The sequence below is a fragment of the Penicillium argentinense genome (genome assembly GCF_028826775.1).
Source record: "Penicillium argentinense strain IBT 30761 chromosome Unknown utg000009l_segment0_segment0, whole genome shotgun sequence".
Taxonomy (NCBI): Eukaryota; Fungi; Ascomycota; class Eurotiomycetes; order Eurotiales; family Aspergillaceae; genus Penicillium; species Penicillium argentinense.
Genome location: NW_026622668.1, coordinates 3851826 through 3877383, shown reverse-complemented (window position 1 = coordinate 3877383; position 25558 = coordinate 3851826). Strand labels below are relative to the sequence as shown.

At 52.4% G+C, this 25558-nt stretch overlaps 9 protein-coding genes across 9 annotated transcripts; 4 read left to right on the top strand and 5 right to left on the bottom strand.

Moving 5' to 3' along the window:
- Window positions 1-2006: 2006 nt before the first annotated feature.
- On the bottom strand, window positions 2007-3974 carry N7532_009023 (putative tRNA-specific adenosine-34 deaminase subunit Tad3; the record flags this gene model as incomplete). The annotated part of the gene is made up of 4 exons (XM_056621514.1): window positions 2007-2520; window positions 2543-3676; window positions 3733-3784; window positions 3869-3974. The coding sequence occupies 4 exons, from the start codon at window positions 3972-3974 to the stop codon at window positions 2007-2009; spliced, it is 1806 nt and encodes a 601-aa protein (XP_056472320.1).
- Window positions 3975-4827: 853 nt separating this feature from the next.
- phoB (regulatory cyclin phoB) lies at window positions 4828-5943 on the bottom strand (the record flags this gene model as incomplete). The annotated part of the gene is made up of 1 exon (XM_056621513.1): window positions 4828-5943. One exon carries the CDS (start codon window positions 5941-5943, stop codon window positions 4828-4830), a length of 1116 nt encoding a protein of 371 aa, XP_056472319.1.
- Window positions 5944-6964: 1021 nt separating this feature from the next.
- On the bottom strand, window positions 6965-7285 carry N7532_009021 (uncharacterized protein; the record flags this gene model as incomplete). The annotated part of the gene is made up of 1 exon (XM_056621512.1): window positions 6965-7285. One exon carries the CDS (start codon window positions 7283-7285, stop codon window positions 6965-6967), a length of 321 nt encoding a protein of 106 aa, XP_056472318.1.
- A 573-nt stretch (window positions 7286-7858) lies between these two features.
- Window positions 7859-11019, top strand: N7532_009020 (armadillo repeat protein; the record flags this gene model as incomplete). The annotated part of the gene is made up of 3 exons (XM_056621511.1): window positions 7859-8159; window positions 8235-9949; window positions 10003-11019. The coding sequence occupies 3 exons, from the start codon at window positions 7859-7861 to the stop codon at window positions 11017-11019; spliced, it is 3033 nt and encodes a 1010-aa protein (XP_056472317.1).
- A 430-nt stretch (window positions 11020-11449) lies between these two features.
- On the top strand, window positions 11450-12541 carry N7532_009019 (putative fructosamine-3-kinase; the record flags this gene model as incomplete). Its single annotated transcript, XM_056621510.1, has 2 exons — window positions 11450-12384; window positions 12439-12541. 2 exons carry the CDS (start codon window positions 11450-11452, stop codon window positions 12539-12541), a joined length of 1038 nt encoding a protein of 345 aa, XP_056472316.1.
- Window positions 12542-13787: 1246 nt separating this feature from the next.
- On the top strand, window positions 13788-14743 carry N7532_009018 (uncharacterized protein; the record flags this gene model as incomplete). Its single annotated transcript, XM_056621509.1, has 3 exons — window positions 13788-13903; window positions 13952-13956; window positions 14022-14743. 3 exons carry the CDS (start codon window positions 13788-13790, stop codon window positions 14741-14743), a joined length of 843 nt encoding a protein of 280 aa, XP_056472315.1.
- Window positions 14744-15412: 669 nt separating this feature from the next.
- Window positions 15413-16752, top strand: N7532_009017 (putative cyclin; the record flags this gene model as incomplete). The annotated part of the gene is made up of 3 exons (XM_056621508.1): window positions 15413-15648; window positions 15715-15988; window positions 16048-16752. 3 exons carry the CDS (start codon window positions 15413-15415, stop codon window positions 16750-16752), a joined length of 1215 nt encoding a protein of 404 aa, XP_056472314.1.
- A 2848-nt stretch (window positions 16753-19600) lies between these two features.
- N7532_009016 (class I SAM-dependent methyltransferase) lies at window positions 19601-21275 on the bottom strand (the record flags this gene model as incomplete). Its single annotated transcript, XM_056621507.1, has 9 exons — window positions 19601-19703; window positions 19767-20382; window positions 20439-20464; window positions 20539-20664; window positions 20724-20765; window positions 20826-20855; window positions 20910-20972; window positions 21092-21144; window positions 21234-21275. 9 exons carry the CDS (start codon window positions 21273-21275, stop codon window positions 19601-19603), a joined length of 1101 nt encoding a protein of 366 aa, XP_056472313.1.
- Window positions 21276-24481: 3206 nt separating this feature from the next.
- Window positions 24482-25312, bottom strand: N7532_009015 (uncharacterized protein; the record flags this gene model as incomplete). The annotated part of the gene is made up of 1 exon (XM_056621506.1): window positions 24482-25312. One exon carries the CDS (start codon window positions 25310-25312, stop codon window positions 24482-24484), a length of 831 nt encoding a protein of 276 aa, XP_056472312.1.
- Between the last annotated feature and the right edge of the window lie 246 nt (window positions 25313-25558).

The following is a 25558-nucleotide window of genomic DNA, read 5'->3' as shown; positions in this document are numbered from 1 at the left end:
GCTCGGGGATAGAGGTGGTGAAGGGGGAGGGAGGAGAAAAAGCATGTCTTTATTTCCAAAAAAAATTTCAAAGGAATTTTTCACAATTTATTTTCTTTGTCGTAGTCATTATCAAAGCTAAGAGTACATTGAATATTTTTGGGATTCCCTTTCCCGTTTTATGTTGGTACACCACGCTACCCTCCACCCACGTTTCAAGGATGGTGACAACACCGACGGTAACTCGCGGGCACGAGCCTGGTCTGATCTCGATGTGCGCACCAGGTATGGAAAATTGCTCCCAACGCGGCGCCTGTAAGGGGCGTTCGACATCCAATGATGGGAATCGACCTGATTCCGTATGCCTAGATAGCTACGCCTATTCGGATCACACGCGGGATGTGGGCCTCGAAATCGAGCTTGTGCTTCTTGAGGGTTCGTCTGGTTCTCGGTCATGACCAACGCAAACAATGTGGCGTCGTCCATAAATGTGTTGTCCAAGTCGTACACAACAGCGAGATCCGTGCCGACGGAGTCCTCGGAGCCTGTTTCGGCCGTGTGAAGCGTACCTTGAGTTGTTTCGCGCTTGTCATAGTGATTCGCAACCTTGATAAGTAAATGGCGAATCGTGGCCAGGATCCATCCAACGTATCAGTCATCCAGATGGTCTCGTTCGCGGTAACCATCTTGACGCAGAACGATAGCGTACGTGGTAGAAGTGTTGAGTACCATGCCCAAATCGCACGATAAGTCGCAGGGTTTAATCGTCGTGAGACTGACTCAAATTCGCCGTGATATGCACTGAAAAGAAGACTGTAAGCATGAATAATAATAATGGGTAAGGAGAGAAAATATACCCTCAAACAAACGTACAAAAAGATTATGAAGTCTCTTCGTCCCACTCGTTCTTGATCGTTGGTACTACCCGAGCACATTCTTCCAGGATTTCGTTTTCAAACAAAGAAAGTACACTGAAACCTGGGTGCTGGAGAAATGCTGCAGTCCCTCAGGCCTCTGCTCTGCTCAACGTATCCAAACGCCGGGAAACGCCAGTCCAGCTCTTTCCGGAAGCTGAGGACGTGGTAAACACGATTATTCATCGGGTCCGTGTCAGAGGAGGCGGAGATCGAGATCGCCCTGGATGGGATTTAGATTAAGATCATAATAGATGAAGAAGGAAATGGTGAAGGAGTAGATGGTGAAGAAAGAGAAGATGATGAAAATGAAGGAAGGGATTATGTAGATACAGTGTGTGATATAAAAAAGAACAGGCCAAGGGGGACATATCTGAACATCAAAACGCCTATATGGTTTTCTCCCCAAAAGAAACCCACAAGAGCTATTTGAAAATCTCAAATGACGGTCATTATTTCCTACAAGTCTGTCTTCTCGTACGTTTGTCAATATTTCAAATTACATTCATGATGGCACCCCGGTTTCAGGGTACCGAGAATTGTGCATGCCGTCAGTCTTGGAAAATGACTTGGACATTGGGCACCCAGTCCCAAGACCAGGGCATGCTCGGCGTACTCAAATGCCACCTGTCAATCGCCGGGTTCAGTTTTGGGGTCCCGAAAGTTGCTCACGCCCTTCATGCTTGGAAAGTACTGTCTCGTCGACCGGCCGCTCCTCAACATACTCGAACGCGGGGAACAGCCAGTTCAGTTTTTTACGGAAATTAATTCCGTAGAACACCTGTTTCCTCCGCTCGGTGTTTAACGAATGAGCGATCTCCTTGTATGTGAGGATATGGAGGTAGAGGAGATGAGGATGGAGGAGAAAAAGATGATGATGGTAGAGATGAAGAAGGGGAAAAGCTTTTATACTATAAGTGTAAAGAATTATGGAGCAAGAAAGCGAGATTTAATTAGACTTTTACCCTATATAAATTTACAAGAAGCTTTTACAATTTTCAGATTCCGTTCATTACTCGTCACAGTCATGCTACTCGTACATACATTCATATGCTTCATTAAATTCAAAAAATGGACCCCCAAACTGGGGGAATCAAAAAATGCACACGCTGCTTAAGCGTGGAAAAGGACCGAGTCATCCACCCATTCAGGGCGCTCCTCGATGTATTCAAAGGCGGGGAACCGCCAGTTGAGCTCCTTACGGAAATTGAGTCCGTAAAACACCCGATTCTCCATCGGATCAGTATCCGAGGAGGGGTAAATCTCCTGGTACTCATCTTCGTCCGTGATGGGGGGAGACTGGTCGATCACGGACTCAGAAGCGAGGCCACCGGTAAGAGTACGGCCGATTTGCGGGTAGACGGCCGTCTCGAAACGCGACTGGACCATCGCCATCGAGCAGCAAACGCATGGCTCGCGGGAAAGGAAAATGGCGAGATCCCGGCAGAGGTAGCCACCGGCCTTCTGGGACTTGATACGGGCGGCGGGCGTGGTCGAGGGGCCGGGCTGATCATCGGCATTGCGAGGCTCAGGCTCTCGCTCGTCACCGTGCTCAAGACCAGGGACAGAGCTTCCCTCGTCGAGCATCAGGTGGTCGATGGTCTCCGGGTCCTCATCATTGTGCCGCCTTCTCTTAGGGGACGACAGACCGTGGACCCGGTGCTCCGGGGTGAAGGAGGTGGGGGGAGGGGCGAATTTTTTTGTCCATATCATACAAGAAGTATGACTCAAGGGGGGTAAGATCATCCAGAAGCTGAGCTTGGATGTCTTCTTCAAGAGGCGGTTCGAGCCCGGAAATTTCCAGCCGGCGAAGTCCAACCAGGGCAGCCGCACGCATCATAGCGTGGAGATCAGGGCTGCCTTCCTCGTCTGCGTTGTACGGCAGGGCGTCGTCGTTCGCATCATGTGTAGGGCGTTTGCCTATGTTGACGGACTTCTCTCCAGCTACACGGTGAGCGAATCTCGCATCACCTGCGACGGCAATGACGGGCTGCATCCACCGCGTGAGTGGGTGGAAGCCATAGTCCCAAGCGTCCTTTTGCATTTGCTCTTGGACGGCAAGGTCGACGATCACTGCGCCAACGGCGCGACCACGGCCGGATTCTTCGGCCTCAGCGGCAACGGCACGCGCGAGAGCAAGGTAATGGCCAGCGAAGTAACTGAGCGACATCTCCATGTCCTTCAATGCCCGAGGGTTGGGAGCGAATTTGGTTTTGGTGGAAGCCGCATTGAAAGTGGTCTCCCAGAAGTTTGCAGTCCACTCTTTGGCCTGCTCGAGGTTGGTCGGAGGGTAGAGGGGAACTCGGGTCTGGATGAGGTTGAGTGGCTCTTTGGCCACAGGAGCTTCGGCAGGACTTTTGTCCTCCTTGTCCTTGTCCTCATCGCTGGAGGGATCAGCGGACTTGCCGCGAGGGTTGTTGCCAGTCCACGAAGAGTGGCTGGATGTAGGGGATGGTGGGCGGCGATCGAGAGGCGGCTTGAAGGGCGTGAGGACTTCTCGGATCTCATCCTCCGTAGTAGTGGGCATCAGAGGGCCAACCATCAAGCACATTGTGTTGCACCCCTCAGGATAATGCGGTCCCAGCTTGGCGTTGACACTCATGGGAAGGCGGCCGCGGCTGCAAAAGCGACGCAGGTGCCGGAGGTTGATAAGGTCATCATCTTCGTCCTCATCGTCATTGCCCTCGCTCTTGGGATCTTCGGCTTTGGCATTCTTGCCCTTCTTGTCTTTGTTCTTCTTGTCGCGGCCGGTCTTGAGGAAAGGGAACGCGTTCTGCAAAGCTCTGGAAAGGCAAGTTAGTCTTATGTGCATTCACTTTTGGGAACGAAGTCCACTTACTTCAGAGAGGTGTTTGCCTGCTGCTGGTCGACTTCTGCGACCCAAGCAAGGCCTGTTGGCCAAATCACATCTGTGTCAGTCCGTGGCAAACCGTCGCCGTATTGGGATTCGGCGTGCAACTAGAGGTTCAACTCACCATAGTCCTCAGGAGGATGGACTTGCTGGAAAGTTCGAATGGCCTGAATTTTGCCATCCGGGGGGCTGATCGCTGCAACAATCTCGCTGGGGCTGATGGCAGCCATCGTTGCGAATTTTTCACGGAAGGTGGTTTAAGGAAACGGATTATGAGAATGATGGTCGCGGGATGTGTGTGGGCAGGGGGTTGCGAAAGGAAGAAATCCACAAGGGAGGCAGACGCCTCTTAACTGTTGTGCGGCGTGAACAGAGGGAAGGCGCGATGGGGAGGCAGGCAGCGGTTTACAGGCACGCCTTCCGTTCCTGAAAAAAATGCCCTAAACCCCGCACCCTAAGCCCTAATTCGCCCAGTGTGGAAATGCAGGAGGGACTCTAGACCGGGAGATCGTCAGGCCCCCAAAGAGGGCTCCAACTACGTTCTACACACATATGTACAACATCAGGTGGTACTTGTAGTTTCAAGTTTTTTTTTTATTACTTATTTTTAGATAATTTAACAAATCACATAAGAAATACAAACAATCAACAGAATGGAATGTGGTATTGTCATTAATAGCACGTCATTCCATGAGGCATCAAAACGCCGGATCCTTCCGCTAGTAAATGGACCGCTGAAAACAACTTGAAGATACAAAACACCGCCCTTCTGGTATGCTAAAGGTGTAGACCACTCTAATATGCCGCGCCGATTGATGTGTGCGCCGCGGTGATGATCACAGATCACAAACATGGCGAGAGTATCTGGTCAAACAACGCCCTTCATGGATGCAAGATATTAAGATCGCGTCGCCAGGTGGAATTGGAATCAGAGGGAATATCGATCGATAACGAGCGCTTCATCTTCGCCAGAGATGTGTCTCGAGGCCAGCCCGAGATGGTGATGAGGTAAAATTAAATGAACACGAAGAAGAAAAAGATCCGCTACGGTCTCGATCGATCGAATCATGACACCCCCTGGGATCATGCAGAAGGGTTATTGGTAGTGGATTTCGCCATTGAGACAGTCTTGGAGCTGGGGCGCTCAATCTCGAAGCCATCGCATCGCTCGACGAGACTCTGGTAGTAATCCACCAGGACCTCTGGCTGTGGAACGATACGCCATTGGACTCGGAACAAGAACTCCAACTCTAGCATGGCCAACTCGGTCATGCTAATACCGCCGACACGGGAATATGTCTTATTGGTCCAGAAGCTGTCGCTGAGCCCTTTGCTGGCCACAGTGGCGCTGGCGATCAAAAAACGGTGGATGGTCAAACTGGAGACGGTAAAGGAAGGATAGAATGCGCAGAGACGGTCGATGTAGAAAACCATAGCGAGCAGGATGGGAGGGGAGAGGGTGGCGTGGGTGGTGAGACGCTGCAGGTAATCTTGCACGGATATCCGGGGCGGGGATCGGGAGTGGAAGCGCGTTAGCCGGCCCTGATGGAGAGGGATCTTGTCATTGAATCGAATCAGCTCCATCAGCATGCTCGAGATCAACACCACCAGGTCACGCGGATCGGCCATTTCGTACTGCGCGGGCAAGACCTTGACCTCGGGCCGGGAGGAGCGCAGACGCTTGGATTGCGACGCCTGCTGGTCCGCACCGGCGCTCGCCGGAGCGCGCTCTGGCGGGTGGTGGTCACTCTGGCTGTTACGCTTGTTGGACCCCGAACTGTCTGGGGCGGGCATCGAGGATGTTGATACGGCGGCAGAGGCAGGGTGAGTTGCGGGCGCGCCTGGCGCGGGGACAGCGACCGTGGAAGGAGTGGCTGAAGGACCGGAGGAGGCAGTCACAGGAGCGGAGGGGGCAAGGGAAGAAGAGCAGGAGCTATTGGCGGCGGCAGAGGCAGCGGTAGGCGCAGACGCAGACGCAGAGACGGCGAAAGACGTAGAGGCGCGCCTGCGACGGTCTGCTGGGGATTCAGGAGAGGAGGGATCGACGGTATGCCGGTTCAGGGCGGTGCGCAACTCCTCAATGGCCAAGCGCGAGGAGCGAGGACTATTGAAGTGTGGAGCCGGGGGATCATAGTGGCCCGTCTGCGGGCGAGGTGATCGCAGCGCGGCTGTGGAAGGCGAGGGGGAGGAGGCCAACATGGTTTAGGCCAGGAGGAATGCAGGAATTTGAGGCACGGCGGCCGCTCGGAGGGCACGCTGGCACCACGTGGGCGCACGAGTCAACGGGGCGCAGGCGGAACCTGAGATGCGTTGGCGCACGGCCTCATCCTGCTTTGAGGATGAGTGCGGGAGGCGTGGAGAGAGATCTCAATCTGATAACGAGAGGATTGAAGGAGACAAATGGGCGGGGTGACTGAAAGGGTAGAGTTGAAGAGGAGTCACGACCTAAAAGAGGAGTAAGAGGAGCCGGGCAAAAGCAGGATTTTTCATGAGGTAATTTCCATACGGCTAATACCTGGGGAGCCGTCCTGCGCGCCGACTTCCGGTTTTTGCGGTAGCGATCTGGCCACTCATTCGCTCCTGTTATTGGCTCGTCGGGCCGGCAGCTTGTCAGGCGTGACAATACGTGACCACAAGGCTACCTGCTTCCGATCAGGTGATGCGACAAGTACAGAGACTATTGTACAGGAAACTCTGCAGACTCCAGGAAGATCAAGAAATGGGGGACATGCCGCCATTTACATAGGATGGGGCTGGAGGCGACCAAGGGAAACTAGAAGCACTGCGGGCCCAATGAGGCTCCCAGGGTTCCCGATCGATTGCCGCTAAGATGGCTCCTCCCTAACTAGTGTGACGGCCTGAGGCAGAAGGCAGGAGTGGCTGACTTTAACTAATTTAGCATTAAAGTGCAAAGAGTTACTATGCACTGGGCACTCAAGACGGACAAGAGTGCCGAAGATGCGATATTTAGAATCCCTGGGGATTATCTATTGTGAAAGCAAGGGTCTTATTTTTAACAAGCGAAACAAAAGTCGTGCTATCAAGGGGGAACAAAGGTTGGCCTCTCGTATAGTCCCAGCAGTTGAAAGGCGCTGGGCGACATGTCGAGCAAATACAATGAGCAGCGTGCCATATCTTGTGAAAGAAGGCCCACAGTGTAGAATCGTCTGTTAAAAACCAGTGAGTCTAATAACAATCGTTCACGGCCATCGCATTGTGATCACCTACAATCGTCCGGCATAGTGCCAGACTTCAGATGCGGGTGCTTCTCCCAGCACCGCTCTTCTGGATGTCCCATCTTCTTACAGTAGCCACACTGTGGCCTCGACGGCTTCTGGTTCTCGCTTGGCGCGCTGGTCGTTTTACCGCTGCGTCCATTACCCCCTCGGTTGCCTCGCTTACCTCTTTTGGGCGCCGTTGATGTGTTAGCGACGGTAGAGGAAGAAGCAGAAGCCGTCGAGGCCACAGTGTGGCTACTGTAAGAAGATGGGACATCCAGAAGAGCGGTGCTGGGAGAAGCACCCGCATCTGAAGTCGCCATCGGGCTATTCGGAAAAACACCGGTAACGCGAGGATGCCTACTCGATTCGGCTAGTCGACGTGTGTTCGGCGCCATTTCGATTCGGCGGTCGGTCGGAGGACTCAGGGTAGAAGTGATCAACTGAGCTGGATAGACGAGTGTCCAGCGCCCGATTGACTTGACAGTAACTTGTTAACGTATTCATGTTGTGGCCTCAGGCATAAACGCTGGCCAGACCCTTACGTAACTTCCAGTCATCCCCATGCGGAGACGGGAACGTCAAAGAGAGCTTCGAGGCCAAAGACAACAACCGCAGTTACAGCAGATCGGCTGGTGACATCGCTGATCGTACCTCGAATCGTCAGGCACACACACCTCTTTATCTTCGAGCATCCAGACGGCACTCGTCTTAACACGCGACCGTCTAAATCCGACGCCCCTCCCGACTTTCACTTTCCTCCACCCATCACCTTGCGACCCCCGCAACCTCTCTTTTCCCTTAACACCCGATCCCCTTCCAACCCACGCTTCTCTTGAATCTTCTCAGCGCGCAACCGTTTGGCAGACCTCCCACTGGGGGGTGGCTGTCTGTGAATGATGATGGCTTCCGGCGCTCCACCGACTCCTCTGCTGAAGCTGCAGAACGCGGAGTCGGTTGCATCGCAGGCGGCCTGCCTCCGCACCCTCAAACACGAGCTGATCGGCCATGATCAACGCAAAGAGACCTATGTGATCTGGGGCATTCTCCCCATCCTCGCCCAGATCCTCGCATCAAATCACCCGTCGAAAGTTACCTCGGCCGATTCCAGCGAAGCAAAGCCGTTCCAGTACGAGGATTCGAGCGAGTATGATGCTTGCATGCAAGCAATTATCATTTCTGGAACGGTGGCTCATGGTACGTGCTATTACTCACACGATGCGCAGGGTCGACGGATACCTCGTCGAACTGGGCGTTAACAAGGCTGAGCAGGTGGCCCAAACTTTCTTCCCCCGATCTTCGCTAGTGACCTTGTTTCGAATGTTCTCGCCGTTCTTGTCTCTCCTGATTGCCCGCAGGCATTTACTGTCCCCATCCTGCGACTTCTCAACGCGATCGCCGATCGACTGCCATTGCAGAGCCAAGAACAGGCGCTGCGGGACACACGTTTCGCAGATCTGATCTTCTCTGATGAGAATGCGAGTGCCCTGCGGAGACTCGTTGCGCAGGAGTATGTCGACCGCAACACACAAATATGCATCGAGCTGGCTGCGGCTCTCATTGGAAAGGTGTGCACCGAAGAAGCTCACAAAGCCAAATTGGCGGAATGTGGTGTACTGGATGCTTTGGGCATCAAGCTTGCGGCCTTTGTTGTGGCGCAAGGTTATGTCCTTCCCGGAGCAGCGAACCTCGTCCAGGAGCCAGATGCGCTGGGGGCGTTCCCGGCAGCGGCGCCTGCATCTGCTAGTCTGACACCTATCCTTCGTGCGATCGCGACTATTGTAGAACAGTCAAAGCGACGGGCACAGCACTTGCTCTCCTCTCCTGGAATCGTTACAGTGTTCCCAAGCCAGCTTGCCGGCTTTACCCCGGCGGATGTCAGGCGCGGCCCTTGGGGCTCGACGTATCTGTCCGGTTCGGCGGTTCCCCGTCAACCGGGTGCCAACCCTCTTGATGCACTTCTACCACCCATTCCGCACTCTCACGAACGGTCATCCCCCAACTCGACCAACTTTCCACCTCTTGGCACGGCCGGCTCTCAACGCCGCCCCAGCAGTTCGTACCCCACGCCATTTTCGCAGGACGAAGAGAAGAATTCCACCGAAGAGGAGGAAAATTCACTTGTCCCCTACCTTCTGGTCATCACCCGTGAGGAAAGTGGTCTAGCTCGTCTTGCCTCCGCGCATTTGCTCTCGATCCTTGTCCGTCTGGGGCTTACGAGGAAGGATCGGGTTCCCATGTTCAGCAACCTGCTGGTTCCGATTCTCATTGAGATGTTGGACAAGGACTCCGAGGCCTCTGCCGGGCGGGTCAGATCTGATGATGTGAACAATATTTCACTCGCAATCACACAACAGGTCAAAGAAGAAGCACCCGCCGTACTGGCCAATCTAGTCATGGATGATCAGGAAATGCAGAAGTATGCCGTTAATGGCGGCGCACTCAAGCGTCTTTCGCAGTTGCTCAAGGAGACCTACAACCCTGTCTCTGAGAACCTTCATTCGATGTGGTACGCTGGAGGAGACGCGCCCGTGCGTGATCCCAAGTCCGTCACGGCGGAATGCCGCCTTGGACCTCCCGGCTACTCTCCGTTGATGTGCCACATTATGCGATATCGTGAAAACATCCTGAAGGGCCTGGCAGCTTTGGTACCATTCAAGGACGAATACCGCAAGGCAGTATGTGAAAATGGTGCCGTGCCCTACATCATCGACTCGCTCCGACCCCGGCCGACGGATGCCCCTGCGAACGCCGAGTCCCTGCCGAAGAACTTGGCTGCCGACGGCAATCCTACCCCGACAATCTTGGCTGCTTGCGGTGCGACGCGGATGTTGACGAGATCAGTAAGCGTCCTGAGGACCAGCCTTGTGGATGCGGGTGTCGCCGAGCCACTCTTCGTCCTACTCAAGCATCAGGATGTGGAAGTCAAGACCGCGGCAACCGCCGTCATTTGTAACCTGGCATTGGATTTCAGCCCTATGAAAGAGGTGAGTGAGATTGTAAATTTTGGATAGAGACATTGTAACTAACGTATCCCAAGGCCATTGTTTCCGCAGATGTGATTCCGATTCTCTGTGAACATGCCCATTCCGATGCCGTCAAGCTGAAAATTGAGTCTTTGTGGGCACTCAAGCATCTCGTGTATAATACTGCCAACGACATTAAGATCACTGTGGTCGAGAAACTGGGCCCCCGCTGGATGCTACAGAGGATCGCTCCACCCGACGAGGGTGAGCCAGACAACCGTCTCCTTGACGAGGAGATGGAACAGGATACTAGTGTTGCGATGGGCGGAGCCAATTCGGCCGGCGAACACGTTGACATTTTGAATCCAACTGAGGAATGGAACCATTTCTTTTACTCAGTAAGTCTCGAATTGGTCAGCTACAAATTCGACTATAATACTGACCCCGGGGCGAAGCACAAGCGGTTCCCTCCTGCTCTTCGACGACGCAGCCGCCTCATCTCGTGGGGAGTCATCGAACAAAACGACCAAGCAGCCCGGGACCAGGATGCCGTTCGCGAGCAGACATTCGACCTGATCCGCAACATGATCTGCGGCGAAGGCGCCGCCGAAATGATCGACTACCTGTTCCGTGATATCGGCCAAGATGCACTTCTCGATACCATCAACGAAAGTCTCAAGGTGCGAGTGTTCGAGCGGTTTCCTATCAACCCCCAGAATCCGGTGCACACCATAAATGCCCGAGCCACGGCCCACACTGAGCTGATCACGGCCGTCACAGCGGTGATCGTCCACCTTGCTGCTGGACTCCCGCGTCATCGCCAGCTGGTGGTGTGGCACAAAGATATCATGCGCTCAGTCATCGCCCTTCTTAGTCACTCGCACCAGAAGGTTCGCCTCAACGGTGTCTGGGTGGTCATCAATCTCTTGTACGCCGAGGACCAAAACGACAATGAAGGATGCCGTGCGCGCGCTGCGCGCCTGAAGGAGCTTCGAGTTCTTCCGCAGCTGGAGAAGCTGGAGAAGGACAAGGACTTGGACGTTCGTGAGCGTACCAAGACGGCCTTACACTGGCTCAATGTGCTTTCTTAAGGAATATTTGTGGATGGATTTTGTTTGAACAATCATGGCAACGCACTGGTTGCACATGCTCATCTAACGCGATATGCTACTCGATCTGAATTCCTTTTGGGGGAGTTTTGCAAATAAGATGGATCTGGCGTTACCGAGATGATTGTTCATACCTTCCAGCAGTTCATAAGATTCGCATTGCAGGAAATTCTATACAACTATCTTCAGTATTGTACATGTCCATTGTAGTACATACTTTCTAGACGTGGTGTTGACCGCAATCAGCTATCAGGAAGGACCTCGTGTGGGGAACGTACGTCATACCTGCCCACCTCATCCCTGCAACAAGCAGCAACATTGAAGCAACCTCTTCAACTTCCCATCAGACACCAACACACTCTCTCTCCAAGCAAAAAAAAAGGGAAAAAAAAACAAAAGACAGAAACAAAAAATGACAGCCGTCCCAGAAACAATCCTCCACGCCCTCTCCCTGCCAAAAGACCCATCAAAGGTCACCCTCTCCACATCCGGCCTAGGCTCCGGCTTCACGAGCACAGGCGCAATCCGCGCCAAAGTGCCCGGAGCAAACGGCGAAGAAGAACGCCGCTACTTCATAAAAACCTCCGCAGACGGCAAAGCCGCCGAAGAAATGTTCCGCGGCGAATACGAATCGCTAAATGCCATCGCGGGCTCCGTACCAGGTTTCTGCCCTAAAGCACTAGCCTGGGGCCCACTGGAAGAAGGGCAGACGAAGAAGTACTTCCTCGCGACGGAATTCCTCGATCTCGGCGCTCGGTCTCGCTCAGATGAGAGCAGCGCAAGCTCGCTGGCGGCTCGATTGGGGAAGTTACATTCCACGCCTGCACCGCCGGACCCTAGCACCGGTCGTCGACGATTCGGATTCCCCGTCCCCACCTTTTGCGGGGATACGAAGCAGCCGAATCGGTTCTATGATAGCTGGGCTGATTTTTATGCGAATGAGCGACTGCTGACGATCCTGTCGACGTCTGAAGAGCGGAATGGGAAGGATGCTGGCTTGCGTGATCTCGTCGAGAAGACTGCCTACGGCGTTGTGCCGCGGCTACTTGGGGACCAGCATTTGGGGTATAAGGACGGAAAAGGGGAGGGCATTATTCCTGTTGTTATTCATGGTGATTTGTGGAGTGGGAATGCGGATCGGGGGAAGATTGTTGGTGCGGGGGGTGAGGATAAGGTTGGGGATGTGGTTTATGATCCGTCTGCTTGTTATGGGCATAGTGAGTTCGAGTTGGGGATTATGCATATGTTTGGTGGGTTTGGGAGTCGGTTTTTTGAGCAGTATCATCGGGTTGTGCCGAAGACGGAGCCTGTGGGGGAGTATGAGGATCGGGTTAGGTTGTATGAGTTGTGAGTTTTTCTTTTGCCGCTGTTGTTACTTTGGGCTTGGCTAATCGGTTGCAGGTATCATCATTTGAATCACCATGCTATCTTTGGTGGTGGGTATCGCTCTGGTGCGATGTCGATTATGCAGAAGTTGGTGAGGAAGTATGGGAATGGGGAGTAACGTGTGGCAGGAAGAGATCGGGTCTGAGAATTTGAGGATATAAATACCAAATGAAAGGATCATTTTCTGCCAAATCAATTGAGCAAGCAAGCAACACTGATCTAATAAATACTTTGGACATCGGGGCTTGTATGAACTGCGGGAGCGCTGGAGAAGGAGTCGAGTGTGGGCTCCGGCACGGTAAAGAGCCTAAATGGGTTCAAGGAATACTTCAATGAGCACTTGAAACATCATGTCTGGAAAGAAGGCACCGGGTCTGCCCAAAAAGTACGGCCTGAGACCGACCGACGAGGTGGATATTGAGGAACCCGGACATGTTCAGGAGATTGAGCAGGCTCCAATGATGGCGACTATTCATTCGACTCGCTCAGCTGAGCTTCAACAAGGCAAAAACACAAGTTCACACAAACAGCGCCGAACGGACACTAATCTCACTGAAGCCAATGAACCCGAGATTCAAGTTGCTATAAGGCTTGGATGTCAGACTCCGATGAGAGCAAGTACCAGCAGTGCAAATACCGGCACGACTCGTCAAGCTGGGCTTCGAGATGACCAGAGTCCAAGTTCACACCCACAATGCCAAACCAGCGTCTTTGCAATTGATCTCGATGCATCTGAGGACGCTGCAGGGCTTCAGCGACAGACGAGCCCAGCTATGCGTGCGTCCAGTCAGGTACAGCTTCCTCCATGCGTAAGAAATTATATCACACTTCTCGATCCAACTATCTACAATGACATCAACCGGCTTTCAAGTGCCTTGTGTGAGGCCAAGATGGCCAGAAATAGGGCAGGCTATGAAGTCAGGATCTTGGCTCGCCGATGTGAGGAGTTGTATGGCACTTCGAGGTCTGAGTCAGATAGGCAAGCTGTAGGACAATTTGTGGAGACGGCTCAGCGAATAATTGAAGAGACTCGTGAAAGGGTCTCTCTCGACAGGGGTGGTGGAACAGTTGAGAGAGGGGAATAGGGAGAATCGATGACTCGTCGTGCTTGGTGCAATTGTATACCACGATCCTTGACCATTGGGCTATCAGAATATACGATAGGGCCTTGGATATTTAATGCTTGTTTTTGATGGATTCTTAGAATGGAATTAGAAATCAACGTATCGCTCTCTCCACAAATGGCGAAATACCCCAGCGCCGTGTCCCATCGTCGAGCTTAAATGCGATCTAAGCTGACTCCAACTTCCCTTCTCCAACCTCCATCTCTCAGACACCGTCACCCACAAGAATACAGAGAAGTCATGCCTGCCCACCCAGATTCTGATATCTATCCCCAAGCCAGCGGCCCTGCAAAGGCACTCGTCGACCAGCATCGCGCCGAGCAACCGCTGAAGCTGTATGCGGGGTGGTTCTGCCCGTGCGTACCCCAATACCTCTCATGAGAATCACAGCTAACAAATGACAGATTCGGTGTGTCGAAAATCATCCACCCTAAAGGATCCAGAAAAATCATAGTCCTAAGCTAACAATCCAAGTCCAACCCGTCTGGCTTGCCCTCGAAGAAAAGAAAATCTCATACCAATACATCGAAGTGAACCCATACAACAAACCCGACTCTCTCCTCAAACTCAACCCGCGCGGTCTAGTTCCCACACTCTCCTGTCCGACAGATCCAGAACCTAAACCCCTCTATGAATCCACCGTGATACTAGAGTACCTGGAAGAAGCATACCCAGAGCACGGCCCACGTTTCCTTTCAAAAAGCCCGTACGAACGAGCCCGAGCCCGAATCTGGATCGACTACGTGACATCCAAAATAATCCCTTCCTTTCACCGCTTTTTACAATACCAGGCAGCGAACTGTGAGAATAAAGAGGACGGAATTGCGCCAGTCCGTCAAGAATTCCTTACGCACCTGAAGACCTGGACAAAAGAAATGCATTCTGAAGGACCGTTCTTCCTAGGCTCGGAGATCGGGCTGCCTGATCTTGTACTTGCGCCTTGGGCCGTGCGGCTGTGGGTATTTGATGACTTCAAGGAAGATGGACTCGGTCTTCCAGCTGAGGGAGCTGGTGGTGCGGATGAGGGTGTTTGGGCACGCTGGAGGAAGTGGATTTCTGCTGTTGAGGGGAGGAAGAGTGTAGTTGAGACTACTAGTGCCAAGGAGCATTATTTACCGATTTATCGGCGGTATGCGGAGAATACGGCGCAGAGTGAATTGGCGAAGGCTACGCGGGCTGGGAGGGGTGTTCCATGAGATAGATCAATTGTTTACTTTGAATTGCTCACAAGTGTTGTAGTGTGGTAGCAACGAATTGCAAGACCTCGAATCGAAACAGGAAATAAAATGGCGCTCCACCATTTTCGGTGTATTTCGAAGTAGCTTTCACTATTTGTATATTGTAGATATATTTATAGTTAGGACTAAAAAAGTACTCATGCTGAGTCGACTTTGACTGTATGTGGGCTGGTTTTTGTAGCTGAATCTGCCAAAAAGCACACCGGAATAGGCTCACTCTTACAGTGTATCTCAAAATAAATGTAGAGAACGCGGTAGAATTACGTGTGGGCAGCTGCCTCGACGCGCCTTCCTCGCCAGCGTGAGGCCGCCGCCGCTGTTCACTTAAATACTCCCTCTTCACTTCCTCTCTCCCCCTCCAATCTTCTCCTCTGCAACTCTCTCATTCTGCCCGCTTTTTTCCCTTGCAACTCTTTCCATCGAAATCATCACCATCGCCCCGAACCGATTCTCTCGGGGATGCAGGTCTCGAGTAAGTAAACCTCGGATAATCGTTCTTCCAGCTTCGATTACCCACACGTGACGATAGCAGATAACGAGTCGACAACTTCGTCCAGTGACGACGCTGGCCCTGCGCGCTACACCGAAAAGTCCCTCTTCGATCGTATTCCGCCGCGGATTCCTGCCATGGCGTCCGTGACTCGGGATGAGCGGGCTCGTCCAGCTGCAGCCCCGGCACCCGAGCAGGGACCACCGGAACCTCCGCCCATCCACCCGTCCTTCATTCAAGTCGCCAAGCCATACATCTTCGAACATACGATCCAGCAATGCTTCGAGGCAATGCGGGTGGATCCCATTCGGGAGGCATCGATGCGCCTGCAAGGAATTGCTCTGATCGACAGTGTTCGCCGAATCCTTCATTTGTACGTCACAATTCCCCATCCCGCGAGGCGCAAGACGTGAAGCTAACCATTTGAACTATTTGACAGGCCCCTCCGCACATTCAATACCGCAGCAGTCTACTACCACCGATTCCGACTCGTCACCCCGGACACCGGACACAATTTCATGGTACGTGAGACCTACCCTAATCCCATGACAGGAGTTCGAAGCCAACAGGAAATCCTAATCCAGGATGCTGCGGCCGCTGCTTTGTTCACCGCGTGCAAGATCGAAGATACCCTGAAGAAGTCGCGGGAGATTGCATGTGCCGTCTACAACCTAAAGAAGCCATCCTCCGAGCATCTGTCCCCCGATGATGAAGTACGTGCATACGCTCCGGAAACCCACGAGAATAAACATACTAACATGTTTGTCTCTAGTACTTCGAGACCAATGCCGCGCGTATGATGGGACTCGAACGGCTGATGCTCGAAGCCTCTGGTTTTGATTTCCGTAACCGACAACCTACGAAGCGACTGCTGAAGCTCGGCAAGCATTTTCAGGTCGGCGACGACGTGGCTCTGCTGGCCTACCGCATTTCGATCGACCTGTACCGTACCTATGCGCCCCTCAAGCAGACATCGTCGACTATGGCTTTCGCGTGCCTCGAACTTGCTTGTCGACTGGCGGACCTGCGTAATGAGCCCATCGAAACCGGTCAGGAGTACGAGAGATGGGGTACCAGCCGTGCTGAGGTTATGGAGACCCTCTTTGATCTCCTGGAGATGTACACGCACCAGCGTGGCACCACCTCAGTTGGCCCGGACTTCCGTGCGGATCGGTTCCTGACCGTCCGCATCCCGCTGAACCAGGAGGCCGCTGCCCAGAATCTCCCGCGATACACCAGGGAAGAGGACAGTGAGAACCGCTCGACTGAAACTGGAGAAGGCGCACCTTCCCAGCGCCCCCCTCACCCGCTCACCCCTGTTGCGGCCAACAACGACCGTCTCGGAGACCGTGCCGACCGTGGCGCCCGCGATGCTCCGGTTCGATTCATGATCGACCCGGAGTGGGCTGCCGCGGAGAGACAGGCGGTCGAGCCTTACTTCCGGGAGGAGTGGGAGGAGTATGAGGTGGAGGTGTGAGAGATCTACTGGCGGAGTTGGGGGTTGGAGTTTGCCTTTTTTTTTTTTAACCAAGATACCCTCAGTTCGACCTAGTTCGACAGTTATGAATCCAATGCAGTTTACCTGGATGGAATTCTCATGCAAATTATCTATAGTCGACGTAGCTGGTGCCCTCCAGGCCATATCTACTAGTAAATTGCTGAATTTCTTGCCACAACTCAGTACCACCCTTGAGCTTGTCAGCAACTATTCGAGGGTGAAGTATAAATTCTGATCACCTGGGCGTTGCTCTACCTTCGTTACTTCTCGCGAGGCCTTCTCCCCCTTCTCTTTCTCTCTTCTCTTTCTATCAACACCAGTTCTTACCAGCTTTTCATTGATGGCGTTTTGGATCTCCTTCACTTGCCTCTTACTTTTACAAGGCAACCATCACGCATTTCATCGTCTGGTACAGCTCACCATGACCATTATATGAGCCTGCAGATCTTCTGATACACCACATGGAGACTGCGAGAGATGGTGCACCAGCCTTGTCGAGGCCATAGAGACCCCCTTCGATCTCCTGGAGATGTACACCCCACAGTGCCTCTCCATTTCAACAAAGACGCCTCTTCAAATCAAACGGCAGATTAAAGAGTTAATCAGGAGGGTCGATCGCCAAAGTCTTACCTTTGGTAAGTATTCAACCTTCTCAGACCCTTCCAGACCTTACCACTGGTGTTTATTCTAATCCTTCCTAGGACACTTCATGCGCTACCCAGTTTTCCAAAAGCCCTTGCAAACAAATAGAATTCGCTATCTATCACAGCTACATCCATGACTAGCCATTAGTGAACTGATCGCTGCTTGGCTTGCCCAGTAACAGGCAATCCACTGTCCACTCGGGCAGACCTGAACCTGTGCCGTGACCCGGGAGGGTATCCGGCACTTTCCTCACCCTTGAAGCCTCCCAACGAACAATGGCCGAGTGATCGTGCTGGCAGCGACGCTCGGGTTCGGTTTATGATGGACCCCAAGTCCGATGCTGAGAGACGGCACGAGTCATTTCCATTTCAGTATATCCTTCTCCACACTGCTACTTCGAGCTCGCGAACTGGAACTTGCATTAATAACTCCTCATGCGAAATATGCGGTCTTGGTGTACTTTACGGTGGTATTTCGGTCTCTTGCCTTTACCACATTTCGAAGAGCACACCAATGCTTCCACTTGCGGAAACCCTTAACCAACTGCTTCTTAGGCTCGGATACCTGCATAGCAACAAGTCTCTCTTCTAGAGACGTTTGATGGACCTCGTTCATACATGAAGACACGTCAATCCGTTAAAGACTCGAACATGACTACTTCAGGTCCCCGCTCAAACTCCGTCTTATCGGGTCTTGTGCTTTCACGATGGTTTATCAGCACACATATACTGTATGCTCCACCCCAACAGAGGGCATCCGACCCTCACCGATACAGTCAGAATCTACTCGCAGCGCCCAACCCACCCTTCGACTGCCGTTGCGACTAGCAATAGTAATCTCGGCGATCGTGACGGTTGTAACGCCTTTCTTCCCCTTCACAGTTAAACTCAGGTGGACCCCCAAGGAAAAGGGGCAGGTCGAGGCCACAAAACGACGGAGGAAGTCGAGCTGAATACAGGTGCAATTAACCCATATGGTTTATCGTCAATATGAGGCTGTTTCACATATGGATTAGCTTCAAAGCCCAGATGAGGAGGAGGCTTGGAGACTTGGGTCTCGCGAGACCGTCCAGTACATCGTTGGCTCCCATGGCCTGTACTACGTGGTCGGAAGTGTACTCGGCTGGGCTGGTCGTTTTTATTGGCAGTGCACCCTTCCATGAGTATACTTCGAGGGGGTAAACAGATAGTCAATTTGTCCTGGAGCCGTGGTTTCGATGAGCAAAATTCATTAGTGTGGGCCTACAATCTTCAGAACCATTTCTACATCCCGAAACCGCCTCCAGGCTATGCCCCTTAGCCCAGCAGATGTGATGGTTCTCCGGGAAGCAACACGGACAATGATTCAGTAAATATGTCTTCGATCCAGTCTTCGGGCTTGTTACAGCTGGTATGAGTATCCGGATTCAGCGTCCGACAGACTGAGATCCGTTTTGAAATGGTACAATACCACAAAGGCTCTGTAAAGATGGACAAGTCGAAGCTAGCATTCAAGGAGCCCCCTGGGTGCGCGAAGATTAGCCTTGACGTAGATGCCATGAGCATGAGGTTCTGGCCGGAGGACCTCATGAAGACATGCTCATTCTGCTAAAATGAACACCATAACCGTAAGTGCAGCTTCCTAAGCTGCATCCCCGGGAATGGGTTGGATCTGGCATTTTTTGTTCAACGGAAGGCACCACCCGCTGAAATTAGAATGGACCAACTAGAGATTTTCTCTCTCAACTGGACAAACCTCAAATCGACCGGTGGATCTAATAAAGTGTACAGGTAGATAAGGGTCGAGCAGTCGATGCGCTACTCGCCCAGGACTCGTGTAGGTCACCCACCCGGGCGAGTATCATTTCCTGTCATTCCCAAGATATCCTAATTCAACATGATTCGAATTTCATGGTCTCCCCCGCAGCCTACCCTACTCTTAGTAGGACCCCGAAACATGTAGGTATTATCATTGACAATCTCAATTCTATCCTTTGCGCCATATGCTTGCAAGGTCAGATAGAACAAACCGTACCTCGAAAGATTCTTTCAAGATGTATCTCTTTTCTCTACCTCAATTCGCCGGGTATCAAAGATAAGGCATATCCGAAAAGCATCGGGATCTGCTGTATGTACAAAACAAAAAGCAAAAAGCCACCAACGCCATTTTGCCGATGCGAAAGGCAAGAGCAGAGTGTCATCCACTACCCAACAGACTCGGGTCTCTTCGGTGAACTCGAAGGGGCCACCTTTTCAGAATCCTGCACAACCTCACCGGGGAAGGGCTTCCGAGCCCAAATCCTCTTCCTGTGTATAGAGTTAACAGACCCAATCCAACCTTCGCAGCAACAGGGAAGGAAAACCACTCACGCGCGATGATACGTATGATACACGGGATTCTTAATCTCACTCCTCATCCTGGCACAATACACATAAACCTCCTCCTTCTTCCAGGGCTTCGGCGCCCCATGCTTCGTAAGCAACCACATGCACCACCCCTCAATCCCGCTCATCCAATGCTCATAGTTCAGCAAGCCCGCCTCCTTAAATTTCTGATGCTTCGCCCACGGCCCAATCGGCCATTTATAATTCTTCTCGTGCATATCAACAAAGCCCTTGTCGCGAATACTCTGCACCATGGTATAGATCACCTCGCAGGAGCGGCCGGCTCGCTCCCCGCACTCGCGGATGTTAGGTCCCCATTTCGCAAGGACGCTGTCTGGCGGGAGACTGCCGTCGTCGCATTCGACGAACGGCCCGACTTCGTATTGCTCGATCCAGCCGCCGGGCTTGAGGTTGTCGTAGCATTGTTGGTAGACGCGGTCCCATTCAATGGCGTCGAAAGAGCCAATCATGTTGCGCATGCGGATTAGGTCGAATGGTTCGCGCCAGGTCCATTCTTGGAGTACATCGTCTACTTCGATTGTGCAGTTTGGTGGCATCCAGGTTATTGGGGGTGGGTAGAGATCAACGCCGCGGACGATGCCTGTTTTACGTGAGTGAGTTGGTCCGTCATGTCATTTTTCGGGTTGGGGAACCAACTGTTTGGGAACATGTCGGCCACGTCGCTGTGGAATTATTAGTTTTTTTTTGGTTCTTTTCGCGTCATTGGGGAGGATTGATGCACTGCGGCTGTACTTACATAGCCCAGGTACCCATTCCAGTACCAATGTCCAGAATGTGCAGCGGTGCTTCCTTGTCATCGCCACAGGGCGCGCGGAAGAGCGGGTTCTCTCGCTCCGAGTCCAGGATCAAGTCGACAAGGTGTCTGGTCGCATCAGCAGGGGTTCGGGTAAATTTCCGTATGGAGTAATGCAGGACACATACCCGGCTTCATAGGCGTCGAATTGCTGTTCATCTGACGGCAAGCTGTCGAAGATGAGTTTGATATTCTTTCAGATGAGCATTGAGCAATAGTGGATTCCGTACATGTACTCTTTATTGCGGAGACTTTGGTATCTGTAGACTGGCTTAGTAAAGCACATTCATATTTTGCAGAAAATCAGGACATACCGTCTGCCATTTTCCATCATCCCGCGATAGATGGACGATTTGATGGACGTGGTGTCGCGCAGTCTGAGTTCGGCATGGTTAGACACGCGATGTGCACAGGCCAACCCACGCAAGCACGAAAAAGTAAAAAACCACGCGGAACAAAAGAAAAGGAGGAAAGTAAACACTGAAGAGACACATACGATACCCATTCCTCGCCACCGTAGGCACTATCATTTTCATAGAAATCGGGGTCCTAGTCAGAAGGTCTGGTCAGCCCAGCCCAGCCCAGCCCGCACGCAACCCGACAGTTCGGGTCGAGGGTTTGTCATCGAGCAAACATACCACATCAATCGAGACCCCATCCGAGATTGAGAGGTCCGCCATGCCGACGGCGGAAGTGGGGGTGGTCAGCAAAAAGCGAGGCGATGCGAGGCGAGGTGAAAAAGGGAGTTTGGATGTTGGTGGGCAGATGATGGAAGAAGGGGCGGGGGAAGAAGTTCGATACGGACAGGAGACGTTTAGGCGGCACGAGAGTTATGAGGACTCTTAGGCGAGAAGCGAGCAGCAGCGGGAAGAGGAGGAGGAGTCGCGATGGGCATTCTGCTGCTGGCCGCGGCCAATGATGCACCCGCCACGGTGGGGTCGACCCGGCGTGTCGGTAGCCACTGGAGACCGGTTTCGGGCACGATCAGAAGGCGATCTTGGGAGTGTCTTGTTTTTCTTTTTTTGTGACGTGGTCAGCGTGGTCCCCGTGGTCCCGACAGGATGGATCAGTCTGCTGGTTGTTTCCCCTTCTGGGCGGAGCTAGTACGTGCTGTATCGAATGTGCCCTTTCGCGCGGCCTGGTACATCCCTCGGACAGGAGAACCACGTCGCCGGGACACGACTGAGCACTCATCAACACGGGCCAACGTTATGGACTATCAGCGAACCACTTTAATTTCGGGATTCGATTACCAATTTCCAGCTGAGAGGCCGGCCAAGACCGAGCTCGCTATTTTTGCCTAGGTCGGGTTCACTCTCCCCTACACTAGTGCATAGCATTTATGCTTACTTGTAGGTGAAGGGGCAAGTCAGTACCTACGTATGGTAGAAAAGCGACCCCCAAGGCACACTCCCAGCTTCCAAAAAGTCTAGCCTGTACCAGTGGACCTAAATAGCGTACCTCAGCCCCGAGGAAATCCCACCAGGCTAGGCTGCATCGCCTGGGTTAAGGGCCAGGATGCCAGCTGAATCCGATTCGCGATCGCGCTGAAGAATAGCTTAACCCCCTGCCAGCTTTTTGTTCCCCGCGTTGGGCGGGCGGCCTATCACAGCGCGTCGTCCGGGGGTGGGTGGATTCACTAGCATGGGACATGCGGTAGTCTCCGAGCAGGGATTAAGCTGGCTCAATGCATGTTTACCCTAGTTGGGCGTGGAGTCTGTTCTGCGGCGGAGGATCATAATTTGCGATAGAGATAAATGTCATTTGATCGATGTACATGTTAATTCATGCTCACAGGTGGGATTTGTCGGTCTGGTTAGGATGGATTGTTCGAATTGAAGCAGGGATTCTGAGTTAGCAGCATCATATGATGATGACATCCCTAAGACGAAAGGTTGCTGTGCATTATCCGGTGCACCCGGATATATAATTCAGCCGACTACAGCGGCGCTTTCTTGTCATACTTCTGAGACATATATGTGTTGAGTTGGTGAGCGGCCACAATCATAAGGCCATAATAGTTGAAATAAGATGAGTGATTCATGGAGAGACGAACAGAATAAAAGGAATAGTCAAACATAATGTTTTCATTCCACTCGGCCGGGCAAATAGCAGCAGCGGTAAGCTACACAGCAGAAGAGGGGTCGCTACGCATCGGGATTAATCCGTGCAGGGCTTAGTCAAGACAACACACTACGCGTGGAATGATTTACTCCCAACAAAAAAAAGATAAAAAAGATAAAAGATTCATAATTTTTTCATAGCCTCCGGATTGCGACAACCGCAAAACCTACCTGGGGTTGCCTTCGTGCCGATCGCAAATTCTGTTTTACACCCGTTCACGCGCCGACTTGACTTGTCACATCCAACAAACTCACTCAAATCGACGCGACCGAATAACCTTCACCTCGAACTCAACCCTCTATAAATACTATTCTGATCATAACTGTTAGCCATGATTCGATGCGGGCGATGTGATGAAATGAAACGAAAATAAATGCAGCAACTCAGAGACCCGTCTTGAAACATAAAGGTGTTTAGGTTTCCTCAAGATTTCTTAAGTAAGGGAAATCGTATAGGTCGTCATCACCGAGCGCTCGCAAACAATCATATGAGATTGCCCGCGCAGAAATTGCCAGGAAAGGGCAGGGGGGTGGCAGGGAAGGGGAAAAGTCGTACCTGACCAGTCGGAGAGACTCCAGCAGCGGGGATGGAAATAATTTCCCTCGATTTTTCACGAGGAGATTGGACAGGTCCTATTAACGCAGTCCGGGGCAAATTGTGGCTTGCGCCGGTCGCGGGAGTGTCAGTAGCGGGCCCAGGGCTCATCTGAAGAGCAGGGCCAAAAATCAACCTAATTGAACCGTTTTTTCTCCTGGGTTCAATTGGATGATTGTTGGAGAAGAAAGAAAAGTGGAATGGTAGTTCCCCCGGAAGATTCTTATAGGATTCGCGCTGGTAGGGGGCTAGGGCAGGCCCTATCCCTGTTTTCATTGTTTTCAGTCGGGTATGAGATCATACATCGGGTCTTTCCAATGTGGTGGGACGGAAAAGTGGTTCTTTTCGCGTAAGGGCTCTCGAGCCTCATTGTTCCGAGAGTTGGGAGGCAGGAGACGGTGAGGTGAGGGTGTTGCTGTCAGTACTGGCATTTTTGCAGGGATCCTTTTTTTTTTTTTGTTTTTTTTCTGTTTGGCGCTCTTGACGCGATATCGCGACGTAGCGGTGTGCATTTTTTGTTGTCTTGGCGATCGCAAAGTTAGCAGAAGAGAAAAAAAGTTCACAGAGTGTCCGACAACGCGGCAAAGCGAGTCGCGTGCTGTTCAATTGATGCTGCATTTGCTAAACACTCGTTGGTTGTGGAAAAGGGATCCAGCTGGTGCGTGTGGTTGACTGGTGACGTTAAGACGTCACACCAGCACCTACCGGATTGGGTATAGGGCGTGAATGTGAATAATCCGCGTCGCGCTTTGTTGGGCCATCGCGTCGCTGGCACTGCGGTCTTCGACAATTGGACTTGATTTAGTAGGAATTTCCATTTAGAATGGCGACATTTGATTATTTTTCACTCCCCTGCGATTCCGAAGAGATGTACATTAAGCGTCAGGACCCGAGATACGCAGCAAGTATTTGCGTAACACTAGAGATGAAGTAGCTGGTCGTAGTAACTAATCAACGTAACAAAAAATGAACAATTCTATTCCATCGAAATGTTCGTGTCGAAATATTAAGTATGGCGTTCTCCCTTCATTATTACTTCTGTCCGTCTACCGAGCAGAGGATGGATCCAAGAATCTTGCCAAGCCAATATCTTCAGGCTGCAAGGAGTCAGCTGATGTAAATCCATAACTTCTGGCAGTAACATACCAGACCAACAGTAAGCTTCAATCTACTGACCGAATCCCTGAGGGACACCGGTCTCCTTCGGCGAGTTCTCAGCAGGCGAAGACCGAGCCACCGTCTGCATGGAAGTAGGGGTCATAGACGAAGACGAAGCAGTAGAGCCACCAAGCAGAGGAACATCCATAGCATTCACATTGAGACCATCCAGCCAATCCGGGCTTCGCTGTACCATTTGCGAAGGAGCAGCAGTGGGCGAGGGACTAGCCTGCGTAGCGAATCCGGAGCTAGACGAGGGGGTAGTCTGCATCGAAGATGTCGGAGTCTGAGTTGAGGATGGCTGTGCAGAGGAAGAGGGGGTCTGCGTCGAAGACGGCTGGACAGAAGAGGAGCTTTGTTGTCCTCCCAGCAGACCACCCAGACCACCGCTGCCACCGCCCAGCATGTTACCAACACCGCCCAGCTCGCGGCCGAGGAGCCCTTTGCTCTGCTCAATCTGCGGTGTGGCGCTTGCACTGGGAGTCGCAGTGGAAGAGGGCGTTGCTGAAGAAGGTGCCACGGAGGAAGAACTACCTCCTCCGAGGAGGTTTCCTAGCCCTCCACCTCCCAATCCGCCACCAGCAAGGTTACCCAGTCCACCGATATCGCGACCAAGGATACCTCTGCTCTCCTCGTCTTGCGGGCCCGGAGATCCAGATGCGCTGGGGGTCGAGGTGGGAGTCGGAGACGGAGACGTGGAGGCAGAAGGGCTGGAGTCGCCGCCGAGAGGATTACTTCCAAGGATCGGGTTCAGGCCTAGGGCGTCTGTGTCCAGCTGGGCGCTAACGGAGCCGGTCAGAAGGGCCAGACTGCTGGCTTGGAGGAAGAACTTGAGGTGCATTTTGAAATTGACTGCGTGGCTTGCGTGGATGAAAGGTGTGAAGAAAGTTCTCGAGTTAGTGGCGTATATAAAGTTGGATACTGGATAGAAATGAGCGACGTGATTTGTATCAAAGGAGTGAAGTGATTTCTCCTTTTATTCAAGGGGGACAAGACTATTAAATGGGTTGGATATTATTGTTCCTTTTGCTGTGATGGTGATGCATGGATCGACAGGTAGGTTATACATCAGATGGGACGGGCCAGA